The sequence below is a fragment of the Myxocyprinus asiaticus genome, chromosome 34 (assembly GCF_019703515.2).
Source record: "Myxocyprinus asiaticus isolate MX2 ecotype Aquarium Trade chromosome 34, UBuf_Myxa_2, whole genome shotgun sequence".
NCBI classification, from domain to species: domain Eukaryota; kingdom Metazoa; phylum Chordata; class Actinopteri; order Cypriniformes; family Catostomidae; genus Myxocyprinus; species Myxocyprinus asiaticus.
This window is the reverse complement of record NC_059377.1, coordinates 34,072,723-34,099,968: the sequence shown is the minus strand read 5'-3', so window position 1 is coordinate 34,099,968 and position 27,246 is coordinate 34,072,723. Positions and strand designations below refer to the sequence as shown.

General features: G+C 37.3%; 2 protein-coding genes across 3 annotated transcripts in view; one reads left to right on the top strand and one right to left on the bottom strand.

Annotated features, from left to right (window-relative positions):
• Positions 1-691: 691 nt before the first annotated feature.
• Positions 692-5,132, bottom strand: olah (oleoyl-ACP hydrolase). Its single transcript, XM_051670554.1, is given in 5 exon segments — positions 692-792; positions 795-864; positions 2,797-2,896; positions 2,985-3,123; positions 5,085-5,132. Coding segments are annotated over 5 exon segments (423 nt in total). The 5' UTR covers positions 5,098-5,132.
• Positions 4,631-27,246, top strand: part of ago3b (argonaute RISC catalytic component 3b) — a 29,131-nt gene continuing 6,515 nt past the window's right edge. Inside the window, exons 1-18 of one of the 2 annotated variants that reach the window (XM_051671152.1) lie at positions 4,631-5,160; positions 13,393-13,564; positions 13,777-13,897; positions 15,822-16,030; positions 16,259-16,395; positions 16,906-17,040; positions 18,076-18,163; positions 18,411-18,558; positions 19,676-19,795; positions 20,066-20,188; positions 21,595-21,728; positions 21,825-22,009; positions 22,456-22,615; positions 24,008-24,098; positions 24,221-24,415; positions 24,833-24,967; positions 25,354-25,455; positions 25,679-25,878. In XM_051671152.1, coding sequence (XP_051527112.1) covers positions 5,142-5,160; positions 13,393-13,564; positions 13,777-13,897; positions 15,822-16,030; positions 16,259-16,395; positions 16,906-17,040; positions 18,076-18,163; positions 18,411-18,558; positions 19,676-19,795; positions 20,066-20,188; positions 21,595-21,728; positions 21,825-22,009; positions 22,456-22,615; positions 24,008-24,098; positions 24,221-24,415; positions 24,833-24,967; positions 25,354-25,455; positions 25,679-25,878 — 2,474 coding nt within the window. In that variant the 5' untranslated portion in view covers positions 4,631-5,141. Of the gene's footprint in view, positions 5,161-13,392; positions 13,565-13,776; positions 13,898-15,821; positions 16,031-16,258; positions 16,396-16,905; positions 17,041-18,075; positions 18,164-18,410; positions 18,559-19,675; positions 19,796-20,065; positions 20,210-21,594; positions 21,729-21,824; positions 22,010-22,455; positions 22,616-24,007; positions 24,099-24,220; positions 24,416-24,832; positions 24,968-25,353; positions 25,456-25,678; positions 25,879-27,246 lie in introns of both variants that reach the window. The other variant, XM_051671151.1, reaches the window with a different exon arrangement.

Genomic DNA, 27,246 nt, shown 5'->3' with positions numbered 1-27,246 from the left:
TGCTGATGGCTGGATAGGCAAAGAATGAACAAACTTTACTCCCAGAAATGTTTTGTTGAGTTGTTGTTTGGCTCCATCCTATGACGTTTGTTATTCGATCTGTTCCACGCACATGCACACACTTCAAAAACCTTTTAGAATGCCACTTATGTGTTTACATGACCACATTAAGCCGCGTTCTCTAGGTGAACCCTGGATGTGTGAAACCATTTTCTCTTATTCTCTTAAAGAAAAAGAAAATCTGCGTTCTTGTTTATATGACGTTTCAGAATGCTGCTTTCTGCAAAAATCCTGGAATAAACTGTTTTCTTAAGTGCATGTAAACATGGTCTATATCAGTTCAGATATCTGTGAAGTGTCTGTGAAAAATTCAGATTAATGTGACTAAAAAAAATCCTAAACATGATCTAAATAACAAATACTGAACATACATCATTTAATTGCTCCTGTAAGACCAACTGCAAGAACTCTGTTATACTGTACTAAGGGAAAACTCTGGTATTTAGAAAATTATTTGGACAATAGCTGAATATGATGGGTAATGTTTTACAACCACTGTTTATACAAGTGAATGTTGAAGCATATTTCATATCAGCATGTAATATATGTAAATTGTCTCCTGTTGCATATGTTGATGTTTTCTTTCAGCAAGGAAGGACACTTTGGAAATTTGTGAGTTTCTTTTCAAAACCTACCTGTAGTTGTCTGCTATAGAGAGGTCTGCTTTCAGCGCAGGCAAGAATAATTTCTTAAGCTCAGCTTTGGCCACTATCTCTGGTGGCATGCCCCCAAAGAAATGACCCTTGTAAGAACCTCCTGATCTGACAGGTGACTTCTTTTTGACGCCTGCAGTCTCGCTGCAGACTTAGAAATGAGTTCATAGTTTAATTCCATTGTTCTTGTTGTTTTCCCATACAGTGGCAAGAAAAATAATGTAAACCTTTTGGAATTAGCTGGTTTTCTGTATTAATTGGTCATAAATCGTGGCCTCATCTTTATCAAAGTCATAAGTATACACAAACACAACGTGCTTAAGCTAACAACACACAAACAATTATAATCTTTCATGTCTTTATTGAACACATATAATTAAACATTCACAGTGCTGTAGAAAAAGTATGTGAACCCTTGGATGTAATAACTGGTCGATCCTCCTTTGGCAGCAATAACCTCAACCAAGCATTTCCGGTAGTTGCGAATTAGACCTGCATAACGTTCAGAAGGAATTTTGGATCAGCCATATTCTTAGGATGTCTGATGTGAACGGCTCTCTTGAGGTCATTCCACAGCATCTCTGTTGGGTTTAGGTCTGGGCTCTGACTGGGCCACTGCAAAAGGTGGATGTAAGGGGGGTTCAGTGGGAAAGGAGGAGGCGAGAACGGGCTTGAGAACTTAAATAATAATTTAATGAACAACTTAAACAAAAACACACAACCATAAACACACACAGTACAGCTGCCTGTAATTCTCTCTCTCTCAAACTGTCGTCCCCGGCCGCCTTTATCCCTCGCGCGCCCCATCAGGCTGATTGGGGACCGGGCGTGTGTCATTCCAGCCCGGCCCCGCCCTCCTCGGCTCTACAGTGGATTTTCTTTTTATGAAGCCATTCTGTAGTGGATTTACTTCAATGTTTTGGAATCATTGTCCTGCTGCATCTCCCAACTTCAACTGAGCTTCAACTGGCACACAGCCACCCTGACATTATCCTGTAGGATTTCTTGATAAACTTGGGAATTAATTTTCCCTTGTTGCTGGCAAGCAGTCCAGGCCCCGAAGCAGCAAAGCAGCCCCAAGTCATGATGCTCCCTCCACCGTACTAGCTGGAATGATGTTTTCATGTTGGTATGCGCTGCCTTTTTTGCAGCATTATGTATGGCGTGTGTTCTTCCCAAACAATTCAACCTTGGTTTCATCAGTAAACAAAACACTTTCCCAGTAGTGTTGTGGAGTGTCAAGGTGGTCTTTGGACTTCAGCAATGTTTTTGTTTTAAAGCAGTCCTGCCATGGGCACCATGTTTGTTTAATGTTTTCTGTATAGTAGACTCATGAACAGAGATGTTAACCAGTTTCAATGATTCCTTCAAGTCTTAAGCTGTCACTCTATGGTTCTTTTTTTACCTCATTGTGCATTCTTCTGTGTGCCCTTTGAGTCATCTTGGCTGAACGGCCACTTCTAGGGAGAGTAGCCACAGTAGTAACTCATCTCCATTTATAGACAATTTGTCTGTGGACAGATGAATATATAAGTTCTTTGAGATAACTTTGTAATACATTCCAGCTTTATGACAAGTAACAATTATTGATCTTCAAACAATTATTGAAGACAAATTATCGTAGGTCTTCTGATATCTCTTTTTTGTGAGGCATGGTCCACGTCAGGCAGATGTTTCTTGTGAATAGCAAATGCAAAATGTTTGAGTGCCTTTTATAAGTCAAATATAGCTCTAACTCACACCTCCAATCTCGTTTCATTAACTGGATGCCAGGTTTGCCAACTGCTGACTCTAATTAGCTTTTGTTGAAGTCATTGTGCAACCTACACTGTGAATGTTTGAATTATGTATTCAAATGTACAAGAACAATACAATAAATTGTGTGTTATTAGTTAAAACAGATTGAGTTTTCTCATTATTGTAACTTAGATGAAGATCAAACCAGATTTGAAGACAAATTTATACACAAATGCAGGTAATTCCAAAGGGCTCACATAAGTTATTTTGCCACTTTAATCATGAAATCCATGCATAGTTCAGATATGACAACATACAGAACAGATTAAAAAAAGGCCTCACTCACATACGGTGCAGAGGCTCCAGATAGAAACACGTGGATCGGTTCAAGATTGTTGACTGTCTTCACATGCTCTGCAAAGGCAAAACAGGTCATAGCTCCAAAACTAAAGAAAAAGTTGCATTTGAACATGTATGTCAAATGTCATATAATATAAGCAAAACCTATGTGTCTACAGTAACAGTCTTGCTTACCTATGTCCAAAGAGGGCAAATGGCTTTTCTTTGAGTTGTGGAAGTAGTGCACTGATAACTTCATCAAGGACTTCCTGCATATTCTGGAAGAAGGGTTCTCTGGCTTTCCCTTCTCTGCCTGGTAGTCTAACCGAACACACTGCAAAAATAGACAAAATCTAAAACAAAAAATGTGAAGCCTCTTCAAATAAATAAATAAATACATTTTATATATATCAACCTGACACTTACAGAGAGCTATAAGAAGTTTGCGTTATTGATTGCAATAATGATTTGAGATCAGACATTTTGAGCTTGGATAATCACTTTAAATCAAATAATTTTAATTGTGAAGCCCAACAGTGATTTTAATGCAATAACCATTCTGGGGTAAGATTTTAAGCTGTTTATTTACATATTGACATAAATGGAATGATTTAATAAAGAATGTTTAAATGAATGCATCTTTATATTTCAGCCCATAGAAATGATATCAGTACAACAACAGATTTGATCAAAACTATGTGGAAGGCTACTAATCTCACATTTAAAGTGTTATTCCTGTACAACCTTCTTCTTTGGTAACGTGTTATATGTTAGAAACACATTGCTGCCATCGGCGGACCTCAGTTTGTAGTAAACTGATGCTATTAAAATTTATTTACTTGGTAAATATTACGATGAAAACGGTTTGTATGGTGGGCAGGGTTGGGGAGTAACGGAATACATGTAACGGGATTACATATATAAAATACAAAATATAAATTACTGTATTCCACTACAGTTTGAACAGCGGTGAAACACTTTCTTATGATGTGTTACATTCATATGAGCAGACAGAGAAGTAAGTTTGAAGTAAGTTTGGAGCAGAAGAAATAGAAATAAACCTTGTGTAAATTGTCAGCTTTACGCTAAGCTAAAATGCTATTTCTAGCCATTTTACATGCACATGTTACCAGGCACAATCATATTTTTTTTTTATCAAGAAAATTCACGTTGGATCATAATTATTTTTTTTCTAGTAAAACCTTTTATATTAGGGCAAAAATCATATTCTTGATGATAATTTTTGTACTGTTTTTCTCTAAAAATCCTTAAAACAAGATCAATTTGATTGATCTTGTTTTAGAAACAACACTGCATAAGATATTTAGGTTTTTCAGAGAATGTATTTTTAACGTGTATTTTGTCTTACTGTACTGGCAGAGTTTTTATAGTCAAAACAAGTGAAAAAATCTACCAGTGCTGAAGAAGTAATCCAAAGTATTTAGAATATGTTACTGACCTTGAGTAATCTAACAGAATACGTTACAAATTACATTTTACAGCATGTATTCTGTAATCTGTAGTGGAATACATTCAAAAGTAACCCTCCCAACCCTGATGGTGGGAAAATATTGTATTTAACTTTACAAGCGCATTATTTGTAATTAAAGACATAATGCTAACATTAAATTTGAACTCATGAAAATGACTGACTGATGATGTAAACAGATAAGAATTAGGGGAAATAAAATAAAAAACCACCGAAGACGTAATTTTATAAGGAGTTCATTTATCATGTTTTAAATCACTCATGAATAAACAATCAAAGGCGGATTAAACACATGACATTATGCTCGGAAGTGACGGTGTTTCCTGCAGTTGGTATTTCCTGTAGGGTCTCCCTGACTGAACCGAGATGGTAAACCCGAGTCAAACCGGTAACTGGACCAACTGTGAGTCGATGAGGCGGAAACGGCCGCGGGTGAACTAGGACGAAAGCGACTGAAATAAAAGGCACATTTTCGACTCACTAAGGGAAATCAAGCTATTAACTTCGTATCTGATTGTTTGTCTTTAAACGTAAGAGACCTTCACTTTAGAAGAGACATTAATGGTTCGAAGCTGCTGACAAACTCTTCCGCGGTGGTTGTTAAAATATTTTCCTTCGAGTCTTTGGTGAGGTCTTGGCTTGTCAGCGGAGAACTATTACAGATCTCCGATATACGGTAGGAGACTGCCTTTTGGCAGACTGACTCGGTACTGGCTGGGTGGACCTCCGACCAGAGCAGAACCTCAGAGCCGAGCGGCCCGCCGTAGGAGCCGGGGAGCGAGGATATTCAGCGGCTTGGAACAAACCTTCTGCCGGCATTTGATCTCTTGGAGCCGGCTAGAATCCGGACTGAGACCTCATGAATGGAAATCGGAACTACAGGTACGTCACTCTTTTTTTAGTTTCAGAGTAACCGATTTAGGGGGCGTTCAGACTGAACGCGTTCTTGCGCTAAAAAAAGCTAGACGCAGCGCAATGTATAGAACATAACGCAGGTGTCTCGAGACGCGTTTTTTTTTAACCGTTGACGTTCTATTCAACTTGACGCTGCGCAACGGTCAAGCGCATACTTACATAGTAAAACAATCGAAAAACAGCGCTGACGGACACACAAACGCGTTCGGTTCATATTTCATTCCTCTGAAGAACTCCATGTAACTTTGTTGCGTTCGCCGGCAGCGCGACGTACAATCATTGGTGAATTGTTCGTATTGCTTTTACGTGTCAAAACACCACGTTTGTGCACTGAGTCATTTTTACTGCTCATTTGACGTTAGGGCGTAGCAAACAAATGTGTAGTACGAGGGTTTGGTTTGCGGTGGTTTTTTTGGCTATCAATCGCCAAATGTGGAAGATTCTGACTCACTCGCTCTGGTGACGTCACAGCGTCGTGGCACAGCTGTCACGCACAGGTGCTGCTTGCGTCAGGTGCGGCAGTTCTTGAACTGCCGGTGGAAGCGCGAAGCGAAAGATGGGGGAGGGGTAACGAGTTTCTGATCATCAGTTGCCATGACAACTGTCACTGAATCACTGCTCTATCAATCTGTATGACCTCATTTTAAGGGGAAAAATTTTGCTTTTTAAGAAGCTCCTTTGTGATATTACTCAAAGTGATTATATCCCATAGTGGTCGAAGGATGAATATTTACTGAGTTATGGATTATTTTGTAGAGGGGGTTAAAATGGCAATTTTCCCCTATGATTTTGGAGCAAAACCACAGATCAAAAAATGTATTTTATCATTATTTTATTTTTACACAGAGGTCTGTTGACTTAATCTTTGTGGCATTATATGCCAAAGGTGACAGTTCAGAAATGGTTGGCGTGCCTGTAACTCAAGAAGTATTAAAGATATCTTAATATCCTTTTAGATTCTGGTTCAGAACAAACTTTTCTTTTGGTATCTTCATTTTTAAGGCCCTATATGGTTCAGTCCCAGAGATATAGGGCTCTCAATGTGGCACCATGAGTAAATTGTTAAATTGTACACATTTTCAGTGGTCAAAAACCTAATGTGGGTCACTTTTCAGCTGATACTTTTTGTCTTTTAAAGAGGATTGTCTGAAGTATAAATAATGTTGAAACTATAACTGTATCTTGTTTCCCTCTATCAAAATAATTGCATAGAACATACCAATTTTTAACAATGTCTGAGTGCCAAAAATACACTGAAATGGTCAAGTTGAATAAATAAAGGTACATTTCTAGTTTCAGCATTATTTGTTCTCCAGACATTCCTCTTTGAATACAATAAGAAACAGTATTATACAAAGTAACCCACATCTGGTTTTCGACCATTGAAAATGGTAAATTTCAGCCACATTGAAATCCCCAAATCTCTGGGATTGAAACATATAGGGCCTTATAAATGAAGATACAAAAAGAAAAGTTAGTTTTGAACCAGAATCTAAAAGGATATTAAGATATCTTTAATACTACAGTTACAGGCACGGCAATTTTGGAAAAAAGAACACGAAAAGTGCTTTTTCCCTTTTTTTTTTTGTTCTTTTTTTTTTTCTTTTTTTTTTTAGCTGTCACCATTGGCATATAATGCAACAAGGATTGCTAAAGGCAACTGATTTTAGTAACAGACCAACCAATCTCTGTGTAAAAATAAAATAATTATGCTGCCACCTTTCTAAGGGTATTTTCTTTTTTTATGTGTAGTTTTGCTCCAAAATCATTGGTGAAAATTGCCATTTTGACACCCCTCTACAAAATAGTGGATTACTCAGTAAATATGAATCCATGGCATTTAATATTTTGGCTTTCATCTTCATTTATGTATTTCTTTCACCAGAAAAAAATAATAATATCAAAAGCAAAATTTTGAGCTGGGACCTCTGGTTGAGTTGGCACAGAATGACCCATTTGTATTACCCCTTTCACAATAAATGTTGTCCCAAATGAGAGAATAACTCTTTGCAAACCCTCTGTGAATAACTCAGTAGAGAGAAACAACACGTGCAAACTTTTCTTTAAAGAATGTACATTAAAAGGACGGAGAGATGACAATGTACTGTAAAATAAATTAAAAATATTTCTTGCTCAGAAGTATAAGCAGATTTGTTTGATTTCTTACTGTTTAAAAACTGTGGGTGTCAATAAGACGATGATTAATCTCATGATTTCTGACCAGTCTTTAGAAAGCAGACTGAAATGGTAATGTCAGATTAGTTAAATGCTATTTGTTTTTGTTTTTTTACACATCTTTGAAAATTTTCATGGACCCCAGTTTGAAAACCCTTGACCTAATATTTCCTTTTGTGTTCCATAGAAGAAAAACAGTCATACAAATATGAGTAATGGTTTTGAATTAAAATATAGTTGTCTGTAGATTCCGTCCAATGCTGATAATCATAAAATTGTCAAATATCATCTAATCAATCACTGTGGACAATATATTGATCACAAATGATAGCTTATATTTTCTAAGTGTAGTGGCTGTCCAGTTTCAGGCAACTTTAAATTCTTTTACCTAGCTGTAAATAATTAAATGATGATAAGGGAGATGTTGTGTCTGATTCCCTGAATGAGTGAAACTCTTGTAAATGTGCCATCACCTATTTGCCAGTTAAGTCACCGTGACATTCCAAGCAACAGCTCAACAATAGGCTTTTAAACTAATCTGAGAGTATGCTAATGCAATGCTGTCCAACCTGCAGTGTTCCCAGTCTATAACGTCAAGAAACTCCAAGCTATATTTAGCACACCCTTTCAGAAATTTCAACTATAGTGAAAAAAATTTACTCGTGAGCGTGAACAGTGTATGAACAGAACAATCGAGCATTTGATTGGGTTTGTGCCAGTCTGTGCATGAGGGTAAGAGAATACGTGCATGTGTGACTTACATGTTCAATTGTACCAGTGCCTATATATGGAAACATCTGTTTTTCCCTTTAATTGGCTGTTAGTTTAGTCTTGGTTGCCATGGCAAGAGGGAAGCCACATGGATACCACGGGCATAGCAACGGCTCACTGGGAAGAGTAAGAAGCAGTTGGACAGAATTCCCCTTACACACACCTCTCAAAACACTTCTCAATGTAAACCCCCTCAAAAGCATCTTTACAACAGCGGTAACAGTTTTCGCCCCTTACTTTTACATTATGTGATTATCTGCCACTCATGAAGCATGATGTCTGATGTCAGAGCTGATATTCAGAGTGAAAGAACGGTGGAAAGAGTGAAGTCTCGTATTAAGGCACCCACTCAAGTAGAACTACACATCTCATAATGTAACTTTCCAAAGAATGTTAAATGGTCATGTGTGAGCTATTAAATGATGTTTACAAAAGTCCATTAATTGTTTTGAATGAACCTAATCATCTTACGTCTTTAAATGTTTAGACTGATAACCATATGTGAAATAATTTTAAGATTAGGTTTAAAGAGAAAGATTGATTGATCTTTCATTCAAAATATTCACAAAAATCTGTCCTCTAATAGATATCAGTCAATTGCAAACACAACACAAGTTTTATAAAAAAACTTATATTTTTGTCAAATGTATGTTGCACAATTATTGGCACCCTTTTATTCAATACTTTGTGAAACCTCCCTTTGCCAAGATAACAGCTCTGAGTCTTCTCCTATAATGTATAATGAGTGTGGAGGACACTTGGCAAGGGATCTGAGACCATTCCTACAGGGGTCAGGGGACTGGGATGGCCATGGCAGAACCTTGATTTTGTGGTCAGTGAATAATTTTTGTGTTGATTTTGATGTGTGTTTTGGATCATTGTCCTGCTGGAAGATCCAACCAGGGTATTTGATAGAGTCCATGATGCCATGTATCCGAACAAGATGTCCAGGATCTCTGGCATAAAAACAGCCCCACAACGTTAAAGATCCACCACCATATTTAATTGTGGGTATGAGGTACTTTTTCATATGGCTACCTTTCTGTGTGCGCCAAACCCGTCTCTGGTGTTTGCTGCCAAAAAGCTCTATTTTTGTTTTATCTGACCATAGAACTCGGTCCCATTTGAAGTTCCAGTCGTGTCTGGCAAGCTGAAGATGCTTGAGTTTGTTGTTGGATGAGAGCAGAGGCTTTTTGCTTTAAACCCTTCCAAACAACTTGTTGTGATGTAGGTGACGTCTGATTGTAGTTTTGGAGACTTTCTGACCCCAAGATCAAACTAATTTCTACAGTTCTTCACCTGTGATCTTTGGAGAATTTTTGGCCACTCGAACCATCCTCCTCACTGTGCGTGGAGACAATACAGACACACGCCCTCTTCCAGGCCGATTCTTAACATCTCCAGTTGATTGGAACTTCTTAATTATTGCCCTGATGCTGGAAATGGGTTAATGCTGTAGCTATTTTCTTACAGCCACTTCCCATTTTGTGAAGCTCAACAACCTTTTGCTGCACATCATAACTTTATTCTTTGGTCTTACCTGTTGTGATGGATGATTAAGGGAATTTGGCTTGTGTGTCACCTCATATTTATTTCCCTGTGAAACAGGAAGTCATGGTTGAACAATGTTCCTAGTCACCCAGGTGTACTAAAAAATGTGAAATATGAATGGGAATATACTTCAGATATATTTTACTCATAAGAAATTCTAGTGGTGCCAATAATTGTGGCAAACATGTTTTGGAGAAAAATATTTATTTAATTATGAGATTTTTATCCCCCCTTTCAATTAGTTTACTTCAATTAAAGGTTAGATTTTTGTGAATATTTTGAATGAAAGATAAAATGATAAACAATAAAGACGTATTTTTCACAGCCTTCTTTGCTCATATTTACCAAGGGCCAAAACAATAGATAGATAGATAGATAATTGATGTATTATTGTTAGACAATGACACTGTACAGTACACAGAATATACCACATAAATAACAGTAAATACAGGACATTAGAAAGGTATACATTATAAACAAGGCACACAATATACACGGTATATATTACAATAAGTACTAAAAATTGGAAAAGCAAACATTATAGACAAGATTAAACATTATATGTCAATGGGGAGTCTATTTAACAGTTTGTTCAATTACTGATCTATCTTTCTAGACCCACCACTGCTGTCTGCTTTTTCATCTGGCTTGAAGGACATTGCAAAGTTAGAAAAAGGCAACAGGTTAATTTTTTCCCCCCATGTTTATTAAATGAATATTCTGGGTTCAATATAAGTTAAGCTCAATCGACAGCATTTGTGGCATAATGTCAATTACCACAAAAAAATATTTTCAACTCGTCCCTCATTTATTTAACCCTTGTGTTGTGTTCGTTTGTGCTAACACCTTTTGTGTTCCTGATCAAAAATAACCAGCCCACTAAGATTGTTAATAAATCTCTCATATTGCATATATCATCCCAAGATATTGCATTAGATCTTTTTTGTAATTATGACAGGTTTTGTACATTTTTTTGAACATATTTTTTATTAAAAAAAATTATTGATAGAAGGATTATACCGGGCTAGTGGGGGGCACTCCCTGCAAAAATATTTAAAAATAATAATAATTATGTAATGAATTAATAACCACTTGCTTGATCTAAACAAAATTGGTGTCATTTTAAAGCTTAGAATCTGGACTTTACAAAGCATAAAGCTGATCCTACCAAGTCTTAAATGCTTTTTAATTTGCTGATAAATTAGAACTGTTTTGTTCTCATAATTTGCCAATTTGTAATCACAACAATTAAATTTAGAGTTGGTAAAAACATTAAAAAGATAACATTGCCATGTGTTATATATTGTTGGAAAAGTTAATAAAATGCAGTGGGCAAATCTGTTTCACTCAGAGGCCAAACTGCAGTGAGTATTAGTATATTCCCACTGACACACATAAATATAGTAAACAGGAATGTCGTTTTGTCACATTTTTCCTTATTACTTCCTGAAACATACATTACCATAGACAATGACATACTGTAACTTATAGCAGACTATCACGATTCAAACAAGCCATAACATAATTTGATAAGTACTGTAGATCTTGATATTTTCCTCAAAGAGTGTACTGGTGCATGGAAAGGAGATGCACAAAAGGGTGCTCGACACATGTTGTGTGTGTCTGAGGACTTTGTGTGTGCAAACACACATCCACATATGTGCTCATCTAAAGGATTGGGATGCTCCTGAACACTTAATATTTCTGTATTTTGTAGTCCAACCCATTAATTTCCTATTGCCGGTCACTTTAGACAAAATTATTATTATTTTTTTTTAAAGTGTGTGTTCAGATGCATAGTGTGAACAAAGTCATGGAATTTTATTCCAGCTGGATGAAATGAACTACAGTGTTCAGAAAAATTTAATCAGTCAGTTTTTACCGGAACACAATATAAGTGTTAAATGTAACACTATTTTAGGGATAAAAAATGAGACAGTAATTAATGACTAATAATTGGACTTGTTAGGAACTAGTTACGGACTTAGAATTATAAGGTATTTATTAGGCCTTTGTTTGCTGATTTTTTTTTTTTTACCCTTGCCTAATAGACACTTTACGTTTGTTTTTTTCCTAACGATGAACTTATTAGGTAAAAACAAAAGATACCAATAGCTAGTAAGGTGCAAAATACATCCTTTATAGGTTCTTATTACACTGTATGAATGCATCTTATAAGTGTAAAATGAATATAGAAGGCAGAGACTTTTGTTGCTTAGTGTAAATAGCAAAAAAAAAAAAAAAAAAGCATCTTTGCACTAAATGCAAATAGTGTTAGATGCTATCTGCACCCCTAATTATATACTACCATACAGTGTAGGGGCTTCACTGCACTGTGTTTATATAGAGTCCCACAGACACCCTAAACTACTCCTGCACCTAACCCTAGCCTTCCATGCTTTGTTGAAATACTATATGCATTATACATGTTTTTATATACTTATAAGCCTCACATTCACACAGAGTACTGACAACCTATAAAGAATGCCATTTGCATCATACTAGCTATTGATATGTTTTGTTTTTAGCTAATACATTTTTTGTTATGACAAAATTAAATGTAAAGGGGCTATAAAGCAAGAATAAGAAATCAGTTAGTAAAGGCTTTATAAATATTTTATAATGCCAAACTAGTCCATAACTGCTTACAAGTGGAATTATTAGTCATGAATTACTGTCTAATTTATGATCCCTAAAATAAAGTTTTACCGGGTTAAAAATCATTGTTACAGTAAGGCACATACGGTACAATGGAAGTGAATGTGGCCAGTTCATAAACCATTAAAATATACACAACAAGACATAAACGCTATATGTGTTAACATGATTTTAATGTGATAAAATCTCTGTTCTACAAGATTTCAGTGTGATAAAATTGCTTGTAGGGTTTACAGTGAAACCACCATGCGTCGTAATGGCAACGAAGTTTTAAAATTCGATATAATTTTGTGGTAATGTGGTAATCAACATTATGCCACATATGCTGTCGATTGAGCTTAACTTATATTGAACCAGGAACATTCCTTTTAATGCTGTTGAAAAAAAGAAAAAGTTACTATGTAAAAGTAACTATGCACATAGGAGATATAAGGAATATCTGTAATAATGTAGAAGACGCTATTAAGAAGCTGATCTGACAGCAGTCTTTAAAATCTAAGCCAGCTGTGTATTTGTTTTGTTTTCATTTGGTTTTCACAGGTGTGTGTAATGTGTGTCTAAAAGGCGTTGGATGTGTGTTGTTTGTGGTTTGGTGATGCTGAGTATTTGCGTTGTTTCCAGTGAGTGGGATGTTAGAGGAAATTTCCTAATAAGACACCCACTTTTATTTAGTTCTGTCTCAAACGTAAATGTCAAGAAACAAACTGGTGGTTGCCGCACTGTTAATTCAGATATTAATCATGTTGCAATGAAATTGCAACCTTGACTAATGAGAATTACTGACTATGTTCGTAGGACCATCGCTTTGACCCTAATTTCATGATTTTTAAATTATGATGGCAGTGTTTTTTTTATTATTATTTATTTTATTTTTTTATTTTATTTTTTTTCAATGTCAGCTACATACTTAGAGTACACACATCGTTTCTTGTGAGGGCTAGTTTTTTTGTTTGTTTGTTTTTTTTTTTTTTCACTTTAACTTCAGTGGAAATAACTGACATTGAAATTAATATTGATGGAAATTCCCTCTGGTTTTCATGACAGGAGCCGTTGGGGCTGCGCCCCTGTTCTCCGTACCTCGGAGGCCAGGCTATGGCACCATGGGGAAGCCCATCAAGCTGCTGGCCAACTGCTTCCAGGTGGACATCCCCAAGATGGACGTCTACCTGTACGAGGTGGACATCAAGCCAGAAAAGTGCCCACGACGTGTTAACAGGTGCCCAAAACAATACAACATCAGTCTTGTGATGTGAATTATTACATTTTTTTTTTATTTTAGAAGTTATATCGGACAAACTAATACTGTTTTGTTTTATTAATTGTTCTTAATAACATTTAATTTGTAAAGTGAATTGGTCTTTATAGTTAGATTGAACCCAAAACAGAACTGTTTTGCTTGTTTAATTCATTTTCTGTGATGGCTTCTAGGGAGGTGGTGGATTCAATGGTGCAGCATTTTAAGGTGACAATCTTTGGGGACAGAAGACCAGTCTATGATGGCAAGAGAAGCCTGTACACTGCCCAACCGTTACCAGTTGCCTCAGGGGGGGTAAGACATATGAATGGGTATGAGGGCGGGTTATTGATGGGAAATACTGTAACTTACAGTAAAAATCAGAGCTTGATACATGTCACAAATTAAACTTTTCCACCAGAGGTTTACAGACCCATGTAACCCCTGCACCACCCCACCCAGACTCTCCGCCAAACCAGAGACCTACAATATTAAAAAAAACTAGATTTTCTTTGTAACACTGTAAAATAACTTCATTAACATCTAACATTGCTACAATTTGTTTCCTCATTTAAAAAGTTTTGCTTCTAAAGAAATTAATAGTAATTTTGAAACATATCTATAAAATCATGAACACTCATGTGAGATGAAGAGGTCAGTCATATCAGTAACCTTATCCACCTTATTTTTCATCTAAACTAGGGCGCTTCCATTATCAACCTTGAATGTGGACCACTTCCGGTATAAGCCACTTACAGCTATTTTATCTATATGAAAATACTTCATTATGCTGCTTTATATTACAGGCTGGCAATAAATGGTGACATATTATTATCATTAATTACGGCACCCACTCAAGTGTATAATATTTGACAATATTATTATCATTTAATTAATTAGCTCATTGGTTATGAGTGCATATAGTTTTACCATTTTGTCATCGTTTTATCACACACTGTTGCACAGGCAGAATTAATGAAATCAGGCGCTGACAGGACAGTCCTTCACAAACTTTATACAACCAGCGGAGAGCAGAAAGCTGCTGGGAAAATGCTGCTTCAACTTTCTTTGCATTAAAACTGCATCTGGTTTCATATTTGCAAAATAATAAACGTACAATTGTCGGAGAGCATTCTATCTTTCTTAGTGGTGCATGGTAAACTGACACGCAGATTTCACATTCAGCATGGCTTATGAAACATCGCCTTTGGAAATAAATAAAGGCATCATCGGAGGTTATGCAGGTACATACAGTATATGAATGGAAGTTTACATGGAGACAAGACAGACTGCATCGTCACGATCTCGGTAAAGAAAGAAGCAGATTTTATTACCGTCTCTTCAATTACAACAACACAGCAACAAGTGAATGATTTACTTTTTTACTATAAATACTGATGTTAGAAAATTATCCGACATTGGCACATAATTCTGCTGTACATCCTGTGATTGTGTGATAGTTTATAAGCCCATATCACTAAATTCTGGTATTATAACCTTCTAGTTATTTACACTGCGTATGCATCATCCAGAACATTAGGTGTCAGTGGAAGCCACTTTGACATTTAATAAATTACTGAGTGCACCTTTAACTTTCATTAAAGGGATAAAAACCCAAAAATGAAAATTCTCTCATCATTTACTCACCATCATGTATCCCAGATGTAAATGTACTTTCTGTCTTCTGCAGAACACAAAATTATCAGAAAACTACAGAAAAATATCTCAGCTCTGTAGATGTTCTCCAGAACTTTGAAGGTCCAAAAAGCATTTAAAAGCAGCATAAAAGTAATCTATAAGACTCCATTCTTCATTTGTTTTTGCCGATTCCCATTCTCTGTGCATATTGCTACCTACTGGGCAGGAGGAGAATTTTTAGTAAAAAGGGACTTAAATATTGATCTGTTTCTCACCCACACTTATATTGCTTCTGAATTTCTGGATTTAACCACAAAAGTCGTAAGGGCTTCTGTAATCACTTATGTTTATTCAAATAGTTTAAAATATAATGGAAATGTATTAAAATTGTATATGTTTTATATATCTTCTCTATGGATCCCCTAGATAACTTTCACAGACCTCTGACTGAAACCCCTGGGCATAGCCCTAATGCATTTACAAACTTGTTTCATATAATTTGAAGGGACATCTCATGAATTACAAAATCTATTTGCTAGAAATATATCTAATGTGGCTCACACATACATTTACAGTATGTACATTTGTTTTATATCTGTAGGTGGACCTAGATGTGACCTTGCCAGGTGAAGGTGGAAAGGACAGGCTATTTAAAGTCACTATTAAATTTGTGTCGCTGGTCAGCTGGCACCTGCTGCATGAGGTTCTCACTGGGCGGAGCACGTTGGATCCGCTGGAGCTGGATAAGCCAATCAGCACCAATCCCGTACATGCTGTGGATGTTGTGCTCCGCCATCTGCCCTCTATGAGGTAAGAGCCCCCCCCCCATGCTATTACCTGATCATAAATGCCATTATATCATTAGAGAAGCAAGAGTTTAGAGTCTGTTATGTCTTGCGGTGTATGACTCAGAGCGGTAGTTTGAGACAACTGTTATGTTGTAGATTAGTGCATAGTATAAACAGCAAGCTGCTAGATACGGTTATTTTAAGAGTACACATGGCTGTTCTGCAGGTAACAGCTTTTTTATTTGTTCAGGTACACTCCAGTGGGGCGGTCTTTTTTCTCCTCCCCTGAGGGCTATGATCACCCATTGGGTGGGGGGAGGGAGGTGTGGTTTGGGTTCCACCAATCAGTGCGACCAGCTATGTGGAAGATGATGTTGAACATTGATGGTAAGTGATAGAGAAGGTTCTAAAAAAAACCGTACAACATGGTCCAAATTATCCTGTACTATGATCTAGGTGTTATTCATAGGTTATTAATGAAAAAGATCAACTAGTCCCCTTTTAACCTACAAATGGCTTGCATATAGTTGTCTATACATTTTAAGACAATAAGGTTTCATTTGTTAACATAGTTAACAACATTAGTTAACATGAACTAACAATGAACAATTTTACAGCATTTATCAATCTTGGTTAATGTTAATTTCAGCATATAGTAATACATTTTTAAAATCAAAAGTTGTATATGTTAAAGATTAATAAATGCTGTAAAAAATATATTGTTCATTGCTAGTACAAGAGACCCAATGCATTAACTAATGTAAACGAATGAAGCTTTATTGTAAATTGTTACCAAAATTACTTGCATCACCATTTCATGTTTATTTATTTAATAAATATGAGTGGTTTTGTCATGTGTAGTACTAACTTAATTTTTTACACTTTTTCCCTCCATAGTGTCTGCCACTGCATTCTACAAAGCTCAACCTGTGATTCAGTTCATGTGTGAGGTTCTTGATATCCACAACATTGATGAGCAGCCTCGTCCACTTACTGATTCCCATAGAGTCAAATTCACCAAAGAGATCAAAGGTTTGTGTTTTTATGTGCATGTCACATTTGTGGATTTTGCCCAAGTGATGGCTTTATCTTAATTTCTCCATATTGACTGGTTTGCACATTTAGACTCATTCGCCAAATTCTATTATGAATGATAAATCTACAGATTCTGAGTATTTTCCCCATTAACCTTCTAAGACCCGAGCGTGACTGCTGTATGCATTTTCCATTCCCCTTTTTGATTTGTAATTAGTAGCATGGAAGAAACATGCCAAAAAATTTTTTTTTAGACCAAATAGTTTTCCTAAAAATGTATGTCCATTTATGTGGACTGTGGGACTAAATTGTACATTTTAAAAAATACCAAGCTATAGAAAGTCCAATTTGTTTTTGTTTTATGTTTTTATCTAATTATTTATTATGTTTCCAGGGGTGTGTTGGTTATTCATGTTTTTGAGGCATTACAGACATTATATCAGAAATTAGTATAAATTTTTCTGTTTCAAAGTAATGGCCAGCATCATCTAGTCACTGCTAACCATGTTAAAATAACATTTTGCATGAGAAATTCTGAATCTATGTACTGATTACCATTGTCCCGTGTTTTCCAAACATGTTGAGTGTTCCAAACATCATCTGCAGCCTGAAACTGAACTTTTGACCGGATGTTGTTAGGAGTGAATGCACTTGGCTGCATAGGAAAGCTATAGGATGCTCCCTTGTTCCCTAGTTTCTTACCAGTTTTTTTTTATTTTTTTTTATTTTTTGTCGTTTCTCCCAAAAACAAACTCAGCTGAGATCGGCTGTGATGTTGATGTTGCTTTGTCACATGACTCAGTGCATCGAAAGTTAGGGTTAGGTTAGCTCATTCAGTTTAAAAGAAATTAAATTATGCATAGCCTATAGCGATGCCAAAACGTAATGTCCACGCATGTGGAAGCCAGGTCTCAGGAGGTTAAATGTTGTGGAAAGTACTCTTAGAGCTGTACTAGTTTTAATCTGAGCCTTGAAACTTGCTACTTGAGTTTGGAGCTGTATAATGGTGTAAATTTGATCTCCTCTCATTAGGTCTAAAGGTGGAGGTCACCCACTGTGGCACCATGAGGAGGAAGTACAGGGTGTGTAATGTTACTCGCCGGCCAGCCAGCCACCAGACGTAAGTGTACATGCAGTTCTGAAATCTTTCTCATAACTGCCCTTTATAAATTAAGGTTTGATTGATCTGGGAAGATAGATTGGAAAACAATGGAGGAAACTCCAAATCTTTGTCGTGGAAGTAAACATTTAACTCTCCTGGTTGCTATTTTAAAGAGCAAAACTGAAGAAAACAAACTCAGGAACTCCACAATCAATAAATAAGTTTAGTTTAAAGATAATCTACACATTATCTTTTATTTTGACAGGTTTCCTCTCCAGCTGGAAAACGGACAGACGGTGGAGAGAACAGTGGCTCAATACTTTAGAGAAAAGTACAGCTTACAGCTCAAGTACACCCATCTGCCCTGCCTGCAAGTGGGACAGGAGCAAAAACATACTTACCTGCCTTTGGAGGTGAGTCAATATAACAATAACAATATCCATATAACCATATAGTCATGTAATAATAACTACATATGATATGTTCTACTGCTATAAAAACATAAAGTTGCAAACTGTGTCACGACAGACTACATTTGCAGCTTGGCAGCCACCATCATGTAAACGATTAGTGTATATTTAAAGGAATAGTTCACCCAAAATTGAAAATTCTATCATCATTTACTCACCCTCATGCCATTTCAGATGTGTATAACTTTCTTTCTTCTGCTGAACACAAACAAAGATTTTTAGAAGAATATTTCAGCTCTGTAGGTCCATACAATATAAGTAAATGGTTGCCAGAACTTTGAAGGTCCAAAAAGCACATAAAGACTGCATAAAAGTTATCCATATGAATCCAGTGGCTAAATCTACATTATCAGAAGCGATATTATAGGTGCGTGTGAGAAACTGAACAATATTTATGTCCTTTTTTTAAATAAATCTCCACTTTCACTTGCACATTCTTCTTTTGTTTTTGGCAATTCACAATCTTCGTGCATACCACCACCTACTGGGCAGGGAGGAGAATTTATAGAAAAAAAAGACTTCAATATTGATCTGATTCTCACCCAGACCAATCATATCGTTTCTGAAGAAATAGATTTAAACACTGGAGTCATATGGATTACTTTTATGATGTCTTTATGTGCTTTTTGGACCTTCAAAGTCTGGTCACCATTCACTTGCTTTGTATAGAGCTGCAGAGCTGAAGTATTCTTCTAAAAATCTTCGTTTGTGTTCAGCAGAAGAAAAAAGTCATACACATCTGGGATGGCATGAGGGTGAGTAAATGATAAGAGAATTTTCAAATTTTTGGTGAACTAACCCTTTAATTGTTTATAGACACTTAATTTACATTTATGCATTTGGCAGACACTTTTATCCAAATCAACTTACAGCACATTGAAAATATAAATTTCTCAGAATGTGTGTTCCCTGGGAATAAATTCACAAACTTGGCTTTGTCAGTGACATACTCAGCCAAATGAGCAATGGGAACTACATTTCTTTTAACAGCTTTCATTTTTCCCAAAGTTTAGAATATCCATTTGTGTCTTATCCATTTGTGTCTATCTTCATCACCCAGGTGTGCAACATTGTGGCAGGCCAGCGCTGCATTAAAAAATTAACAGACAACCAAACCTCCACCATGATCAAAGCCACGGCCCGCTCGGCACCAGACAGACAGGAGGAGATCAGTAGACTGGTGAGTTTAATGAGTTGTGAATTAAAATTCTTCAAACAAACATTAAGATTTATATCACTGCCGCAAGTGCATAGAGTTATGTGTGATGGGAATTACATAATTGATGATGTCATTAACATAATTATACAATGCTTAACAGACATTCAAATATATGGAACAAAATGAATGAATAAAAGTTTAAGGATATTTTATATTTTAATGCACATTTACTATGATCTGTTAAGCTCTGATATGTAATGTTTTTTAATTCACTATTTCTCCTTCCCTTAGGTGCGCAGTGCCAACTATAACACAGACCCCTTCGTGCAGGAGTTCCAGTTCCGTGTTCGGGATGAGATGGCGGAGGTGACGGGTCGCGTCCTGCCCGCCCCCATGCTGCAGTACGGCGGCAGGGTGAGCTCTGAACACTTTATGGTACCCATCCCCTTTCACTCATGCGTGTTTAGAAATTGAGCATGGTTTGCGTCTAGATGAATGAATATTCTGTCTTTTTACATATATGGTAACACTTCACACTTCACACTAAGTTGTATGTATTACAGCTGAAGTATGTAACTTTTTCAGTGTTAAAATTCTTTCTTCTGTCCCAGCTTAATGTGAAGAGACAACTATAAGTAAGCCATTCATAGGTTAATTTTCTCGAAAATGTAAACACTGTGTCTCTGTGTTTGTTTTGAGTGGCCCGCTTAGACCCGCCTCAACGTTACTCAACCAATGGTTGTTTGAACAACTGCAGACAAGGGGCGTATTCAGAAAGCTGTTTTAAAAACATTGTTTATTTTTGTAATTCCGTACTGTGGCGCTAGTGTCGCAGAAATTACATACTGGAGGAATGTTTCACAACACACAGTGCATCGCACCCTGCTGCGTATGGGGCTACATAGCCGCAGACTAGTCAGAGTGCCCATGATGACCCCGTCCACCATCAAAAGCGCCTACAATGGGCACACAGGTGCGTCAGAACTGGACCTTGGAGCAGTGGAGGAAGGAGGTTGCCTGGTCCGATGAATCCCATTTTCTTTTACATCACGTGGACGGCTATGTACGTGTGCGCCGTTTTCCTGGGGATGTGATGGCACCAGGATGCACTGTGGGAAGATGACAAGCCGGTGGAGGGAGTGTGATGCTCTGGGCAATGTTCTGCTGGGAAACCCTAGGTCCGGCCATTCATGTGGATGTCAGTTTGACATGTGCCACCTACTTAAACATTGTTGCAGACCAGGTGCACCCCTTCATGGCAATGGTATACCCTGATGGCAGTGGCCTCTTTCAGCAGGACAGTGCGCCCTGCCACACTGCACACATTGTTTGGGAATGGTTTGAGGAACATAATGAAGATTTTAAGGGGTTGCCCTGGCCTCCAAATTCCCCAGATCTCAATCCGATTGGGCATCTGTGGGATGTGTTGGACCAACAAGTCCGATCCATGGCGGCTGATAATGTCTTGTTGCCAGATACCACAGGACACCTTCAGGGGTCTTGTAGAGTCCATGCCTTGGTGGGTCGGCGCTTTTTTGGCAGCAGTTATATATATATTTTTTTTCTTGGCAATATGTCCATGTCTAGCTAAAAGATATTGTTTGACATTATTGAGTTTCATTTAGAGAACATTAGCAATTAGCGTTAGCATTTTTTTCTAATCAGTTGCATTGAGACATAATGTAATATACTTCATAAAGATATTATGTATAATAAATAAAACTTCCAGTAAATGTATCCTTAATTGTCTTATATTTTCTTGGTTTGTGCTTGGTTTGAACACATCACGGTGACCTTCATATACAGTACATGTGTTACAGAATCGAACAGTTGCAACCCCAAGTCATGGAGTGTGGGATATGCGAGGGAAGCAGTTTCACACCGGAGTGGAGATCAAGATGTGGGCCATCGCTTGTTTCGCCACTCAGAGACAATGCAAAGAGGAAATTCTCAAGTAAGGTTTTCTCCAGCTTGTGTTCGCCAACAAATCGGCCTTTAAAATTAGAATTAAAACAGAAAAGGTGAAGATTCTCTCTTTCTATTTGTGCAGGGGCTTTACAGACCAACTGCGTAAGATCTCTAAAGATGCAGGGATGCCCATACAGGGCCAACCATGTTTCTGCAAATACGCTCAGGGAGCAGACAACGTGGAGCCCATGTTCCGGCACCTGAAGAACACCTACGCAGGCCTCCAACTCATCATCGTCATACTGCCTGGAAAAACTCCTGTCTATGGTAACTCAATGCTGATAGAAACACAAATTGACACTAGTTGACATTATCTTGCAGAGTCAATCTTGCATAGCCTTTCTATCTAAACGACTTGGTTTTTGCCACTTAAAAACCCCATGAAATCAAAAATGGAGCTTTGTGGCTTTAGCCCCTGTCTGTTAGCTTTGTGGTCCTTTTATATACAAAATTAACCTTTAGCAGATAAACATATTTACAGTCATTCTCTTTTGGGATACAGACCAGAAATATTCATGACCCATCCTGCACAACACAGATTTTTGTCTAGTCAAATGCTCTCTAGGGTGAGAATACCTACATATACTTCCAGTTTCAGTAGGAAATGCGTAAACACAGGAAAGAAAACTGTGCTCTTCAAGCCATTTCATGGGTTCTTTAATACTACTCATTCTTCAAGCTGTTGCACTGAACTCTGTACTCTCTTTCTCTAGCTGAAGTGAAGCGTGTTGGAGACACTCTGTTGGGAATGGCCACTCAGTGCGTGCAGGTGAAGAATGTGGTGAAGACGTCCCCTCAGACCCTCTCCAACCTCTGCCTCAAGATTAACGTCAAACTGGGTGGTATCAACAACATATTGGTGCCACATCAGCGGTAAGAGCAACTTAACTTACAATACGTTGATAAATATAAAAATCAGTGCACTCTGAAAGCCAGGCACTGCAAGAAAACCATGTTTACATGGATTATCAGGTTTTTCTTCAGTTTAGACATCAAAACTTTTAACAGACATGTGTACAACACATGCAATGCAAAATTGAGGTAATGCGCAATAATCTGTTCTAGACTGTGTTTACATGACATTTTAAATGATCTGGTTTCTCTTTGGTTTGAATGTCGAAATGTTTAACAGACATGCACTAAAGACAAGCACACATTGAATAAGCAACCAGGCAGTAAATGTTTTTTATATGAAACTTGAAATCAGGGTCATGGGCCAAAATGTAGGTATGCTGATAATTTTTTGACCTTTATATGACCCTACCTCAATAAAAGGAAATCGTTTAAGGTGTTTACATGACCGTAACATATTGTCAGCTTGTTAAGAATAATTTTGTAAGATTTGTATCATTTTATCATTGTTCATCAAATTGACTTTTTGTGAAAAGAAAATACCGGTAGATATTTTCAAATGTATATTTGTTAAAGGGATAGTTCTCCCAAAGATGAAAATTCTCTTATCATTTACTCACCCTCATGGCATCCCAGAAGTGTATGACTTTCTTTCTTCTGCCAACACAAACAAAGATTTTTAGAAGAATATCTCAGCTCTGTAGGTCCACACAATGCAATTGAATGGTGACCAAAACTTTGAAGCTCCAAAAAACATATAAAGGTAGCATAAAAGTAGTCCATATGACTCCAGTGGTTTAATCCAATGTCTTCTGAAGCGATCTAATTGATTTTGGGTGAGAACATACCAAAAACTCCTTTTTCACTAAACATCTTGCCATTGCAGTCTCTATGCACAATCATAATTTCATGATCAAATACACTTCTTATTGCTTGATGCATGCACAGAGCACTAGATGGCTCTAGGTAGTGTAATCGAACCTGAAATCATGATTGCCAAGGAGATTGCTGATGCCAAGATTTATAGTTTTTTTAACTTTTAAAAAAAGTTATGTTTTGGTCTGTTCTCACCCAAAACTGATTGGATTGCTTCAGAAGACATTGATTAAACCACTGGAGTCTTATGGATTACTTTTATGCTGCCTTTATGTGCTTTTAGGTGCTTCAAAGTCATACACTCTGGGATGGCATGAGGTTGAGTAAATGATGAGAGGATTTATTTCTTTAAAGCTGTGGCCTCTGACGAAAGTAGCAAAAAATATTATAGAAATATAATTATAATATACATATATACATTTGTATGCATATATACACAGAATATATTAATACAAAAAATAAGAAAATGTACTAACACCATGTTAATCTGTTCTGTTTTTGATTGATTTAATGTTTGTTATCATTTCTTTTTTCCAGCCCATCAGTTTTCCAGCAGCCTGTCATCTTTCTGGGAGCTGATGTCACTCATCCACCTGCAGGGGACGGCAAGAAACCCTCCATTGCAGCTGTGAGACCTCAATACTGGCATACGGAGACCACAAATATACATATACACCTTTCATCTAAAATACTTTGCAATTTTATAGTATCATATACATTTGAGAATAACACAATTGTTGCTCTGAATAGGTGGTGGGCAGTATGGACGCTCATCCCAGCAGGTACTGTGCTACAGTCCGTGTGCAGAGACCCAGACAGGAAGTCATACAGGATCTGGCATCCATGGTGCGAGAGCTGCTCATCCAGTTTTACAAATCCACCCACTACAAACCCACCCGAATCATCTTCTACAGGGACGGTGTGTCTGAGGGGCAGTTTAGACAGGTGAGGCTCTCTAGCACCCCCTCTCTTCCCTCTAAACAAAACTGCATATGGTCATGTCACAAGGAATCAAATTTTCCTTGATCTTTTGAGATGAAAGATCTTGATGTACTGTGAAAACATACTGTAACTTTCAGAAATTCAAACTTTCTACCCAGTCCAAAAAAAGAGCATTTATTGAAACTGATGTGCAACAACTGAACTTGGTGACTTCACATGGATGAATGCATCAACTCATGACTGTCCTGCAAAAATGGACTATTTAATTTCAAAGCTCAGAAATGGGGTGGAAAATTGTCTAAAATAATAACTGTTTTTGCTCAAAATACTTTCTTGACCTTTGGAGAAAAATTTAATAATACAAAAATATATTATATATATATAAACCCAATTGTACTCTTGAACCTTATTTCATTCTAGGTGCTGTACTACGAGTTGCTGGCCATTCGTGAAGCCTGTATTAGTCTTGAGAAGGAATACCAGCCAGGCATCACCTACATTGTCGTACAGAAACGCCACCACACACGGCTATTTTGTGCAGACCACACTGAGAGAGTGAGTGAGAGAGTTCTCCTGAATTCTTTGCATTTCTTTTTGCACAGTTTCTCTTTATGTCTAACTGGGGTCGTGCGGGTACAGGTGTTATAAAAAGAAACACTTATGTGTGTCATCCAAATCAATTACTGAACCCATCATTTACATATTATTTTGTCTTCTTTCCTTAATAAGGAACTGAATTCTTTAATGCGTTAACTAAAAAAAATTGAGACTCGTAAGATATTGACATTGAATTATCAAATAAGTTAACAGTCACCCAAATTGATTTTAATTTTACGTCCAAGGTATCAATTTAGTATTAAGTTTACCGAGGTACCAGAGGCTGGTTTAATCCATTCCAACCCTATAGCTAACTTTCACTTTTTTAATATATATTTTTTAAGGTGGGCCGTAGTGGTAACATTCCAGCAGGTACCACAGTGGACACTGACATCACCCACCCTTATGAATTTGACTTTTATCTTTGCAGTCATGCTGGAATACAGGTATGAGCACACATGACAAAAAGATAACTATTTTATAACAGTGCATTGTTCAGACTTTTTTGTCTGTTATAACAATACAGATTTATTATTTATAATAAAAATTACTCAAATTGGAGAGCCTAGATCTCAGTTTGCAAACATTTCAAATAATTTGTCTTTTTTTATTTATTTATTTATTTTTTATTTTTTTATCTACACCACCTAACGCTCATCGTTACCCCAGGGTACAAGCCGACCTTCACACTACCATGTGCTATGGGATGACAACTGTTTCACAGCCGATGAGTTCCAGCTATTGACCTACCAGCTGTGCCACACATATGTTCGCTGTACCCGCTCCGTCTCTATCCCTGCGCCAGCCTACTACGCCCACCTAGTGGCCTTTAGAGCCCGTTACCATTTAGTGGACAAAGAGCACGACAGGTAATAAATATTCTGGTCTTTTTCTCGCTGCCTCTGTTTCTTGGTCTCTAAGTTAAAATGTTGTGACTATCTTTACAGTATCTGATCATGTTACCAATCAATTAAAAGCTCCATGAAATAGCTTGATGAATTTTCTTTTTTTCTGTATTCTGTAACAAGAAGTTGGGATGGGACATATTGAAGGGCGTGCCCTTATAGCCAATAGCCTTTAGTTTAAAGGAATAGTTCACCCAAAAATGCAAAAACATTTTCTCATCATTTACTCACTCTCATGCCATCCCAGATGTGTATGACTTTCTTTTTTCTGCAGAACACAAACAAAGATTTTTATCAGAATATCTCAGCTCTGTAGGTCCACACAATGCAAGTGAATGGTGGCCAGAACTTTAAAGGTCCAAAAAGCACAAAGGCAGCATAAAAGTAATCCATATGACTCTAGTGGTTAAATCAATGCCTTCAAAAGCGATATGATAGGTGTGGGTGAGAAACAGATCAATATTTAAGTCCTCTTTTTCTATCAATCTCCACTTTCACTTTCACATTCTTTTGTTTTTGGCGATTCCCATTCTTTGTGCATATTGAACAATATGCACTGCCTGCTGGGCAGGGAGGAGAATTTATAATAAAAAAGGACTTAAATGTTGATCTGTTTCTCACCCACACCTATCATATCGCCTTTAAAGATAGGTATGGGTGAGAAACAGATCAAGATGGTGCCGCGGATGGCAGCCACGGTATGGAGCTCTCTATAACAAGGTTAAAATGGGAAAGGAGGAGGCAGGAACCAGCTGAACGGTCAAAATAATATTTAATGAAACAAAAAGACACACAACACAAACACACACATGGCAGCTGCGTGTGGCTCTCTCTCTCTCTCGAACTGCCACATCCCGCTACACCTATCCCTCTCCTCGGCTGATTAGTCTGATTATGTCACAGCCCTGCCCTCCTCATCACACTCCTCCCTCCTTTGCCTCAGGCCAGGGAACACCCGGCATGACGTACACCCCCCCCCCTTTCCGGGGATCAAATCACAGACACAGAACAACAATACCCGGACTCAGTTATTATTATTCTTGGGGATTTTAACAAAGCAAACCTCACACGTGAAATGCCAAAATACAAACAGCACATTACATGCCCAACCAGAGACAGAAATATACTAGATCATTGCTACACAACAATAAAGGATACATATCGCTCTGTCCCTCGAGCAGCTTTGGGACTATCTGATCACTGTCTGGTTCATGTTCTTCCAACCTACAGGCAGAAACTAAAATCAGCTAAACCTGTAGCAAAGACTGTAAAACAATGGACCAATGAAGCAGAGCTGGAAATACAAGCCTGCTTTGACTGCACTGATTGGAG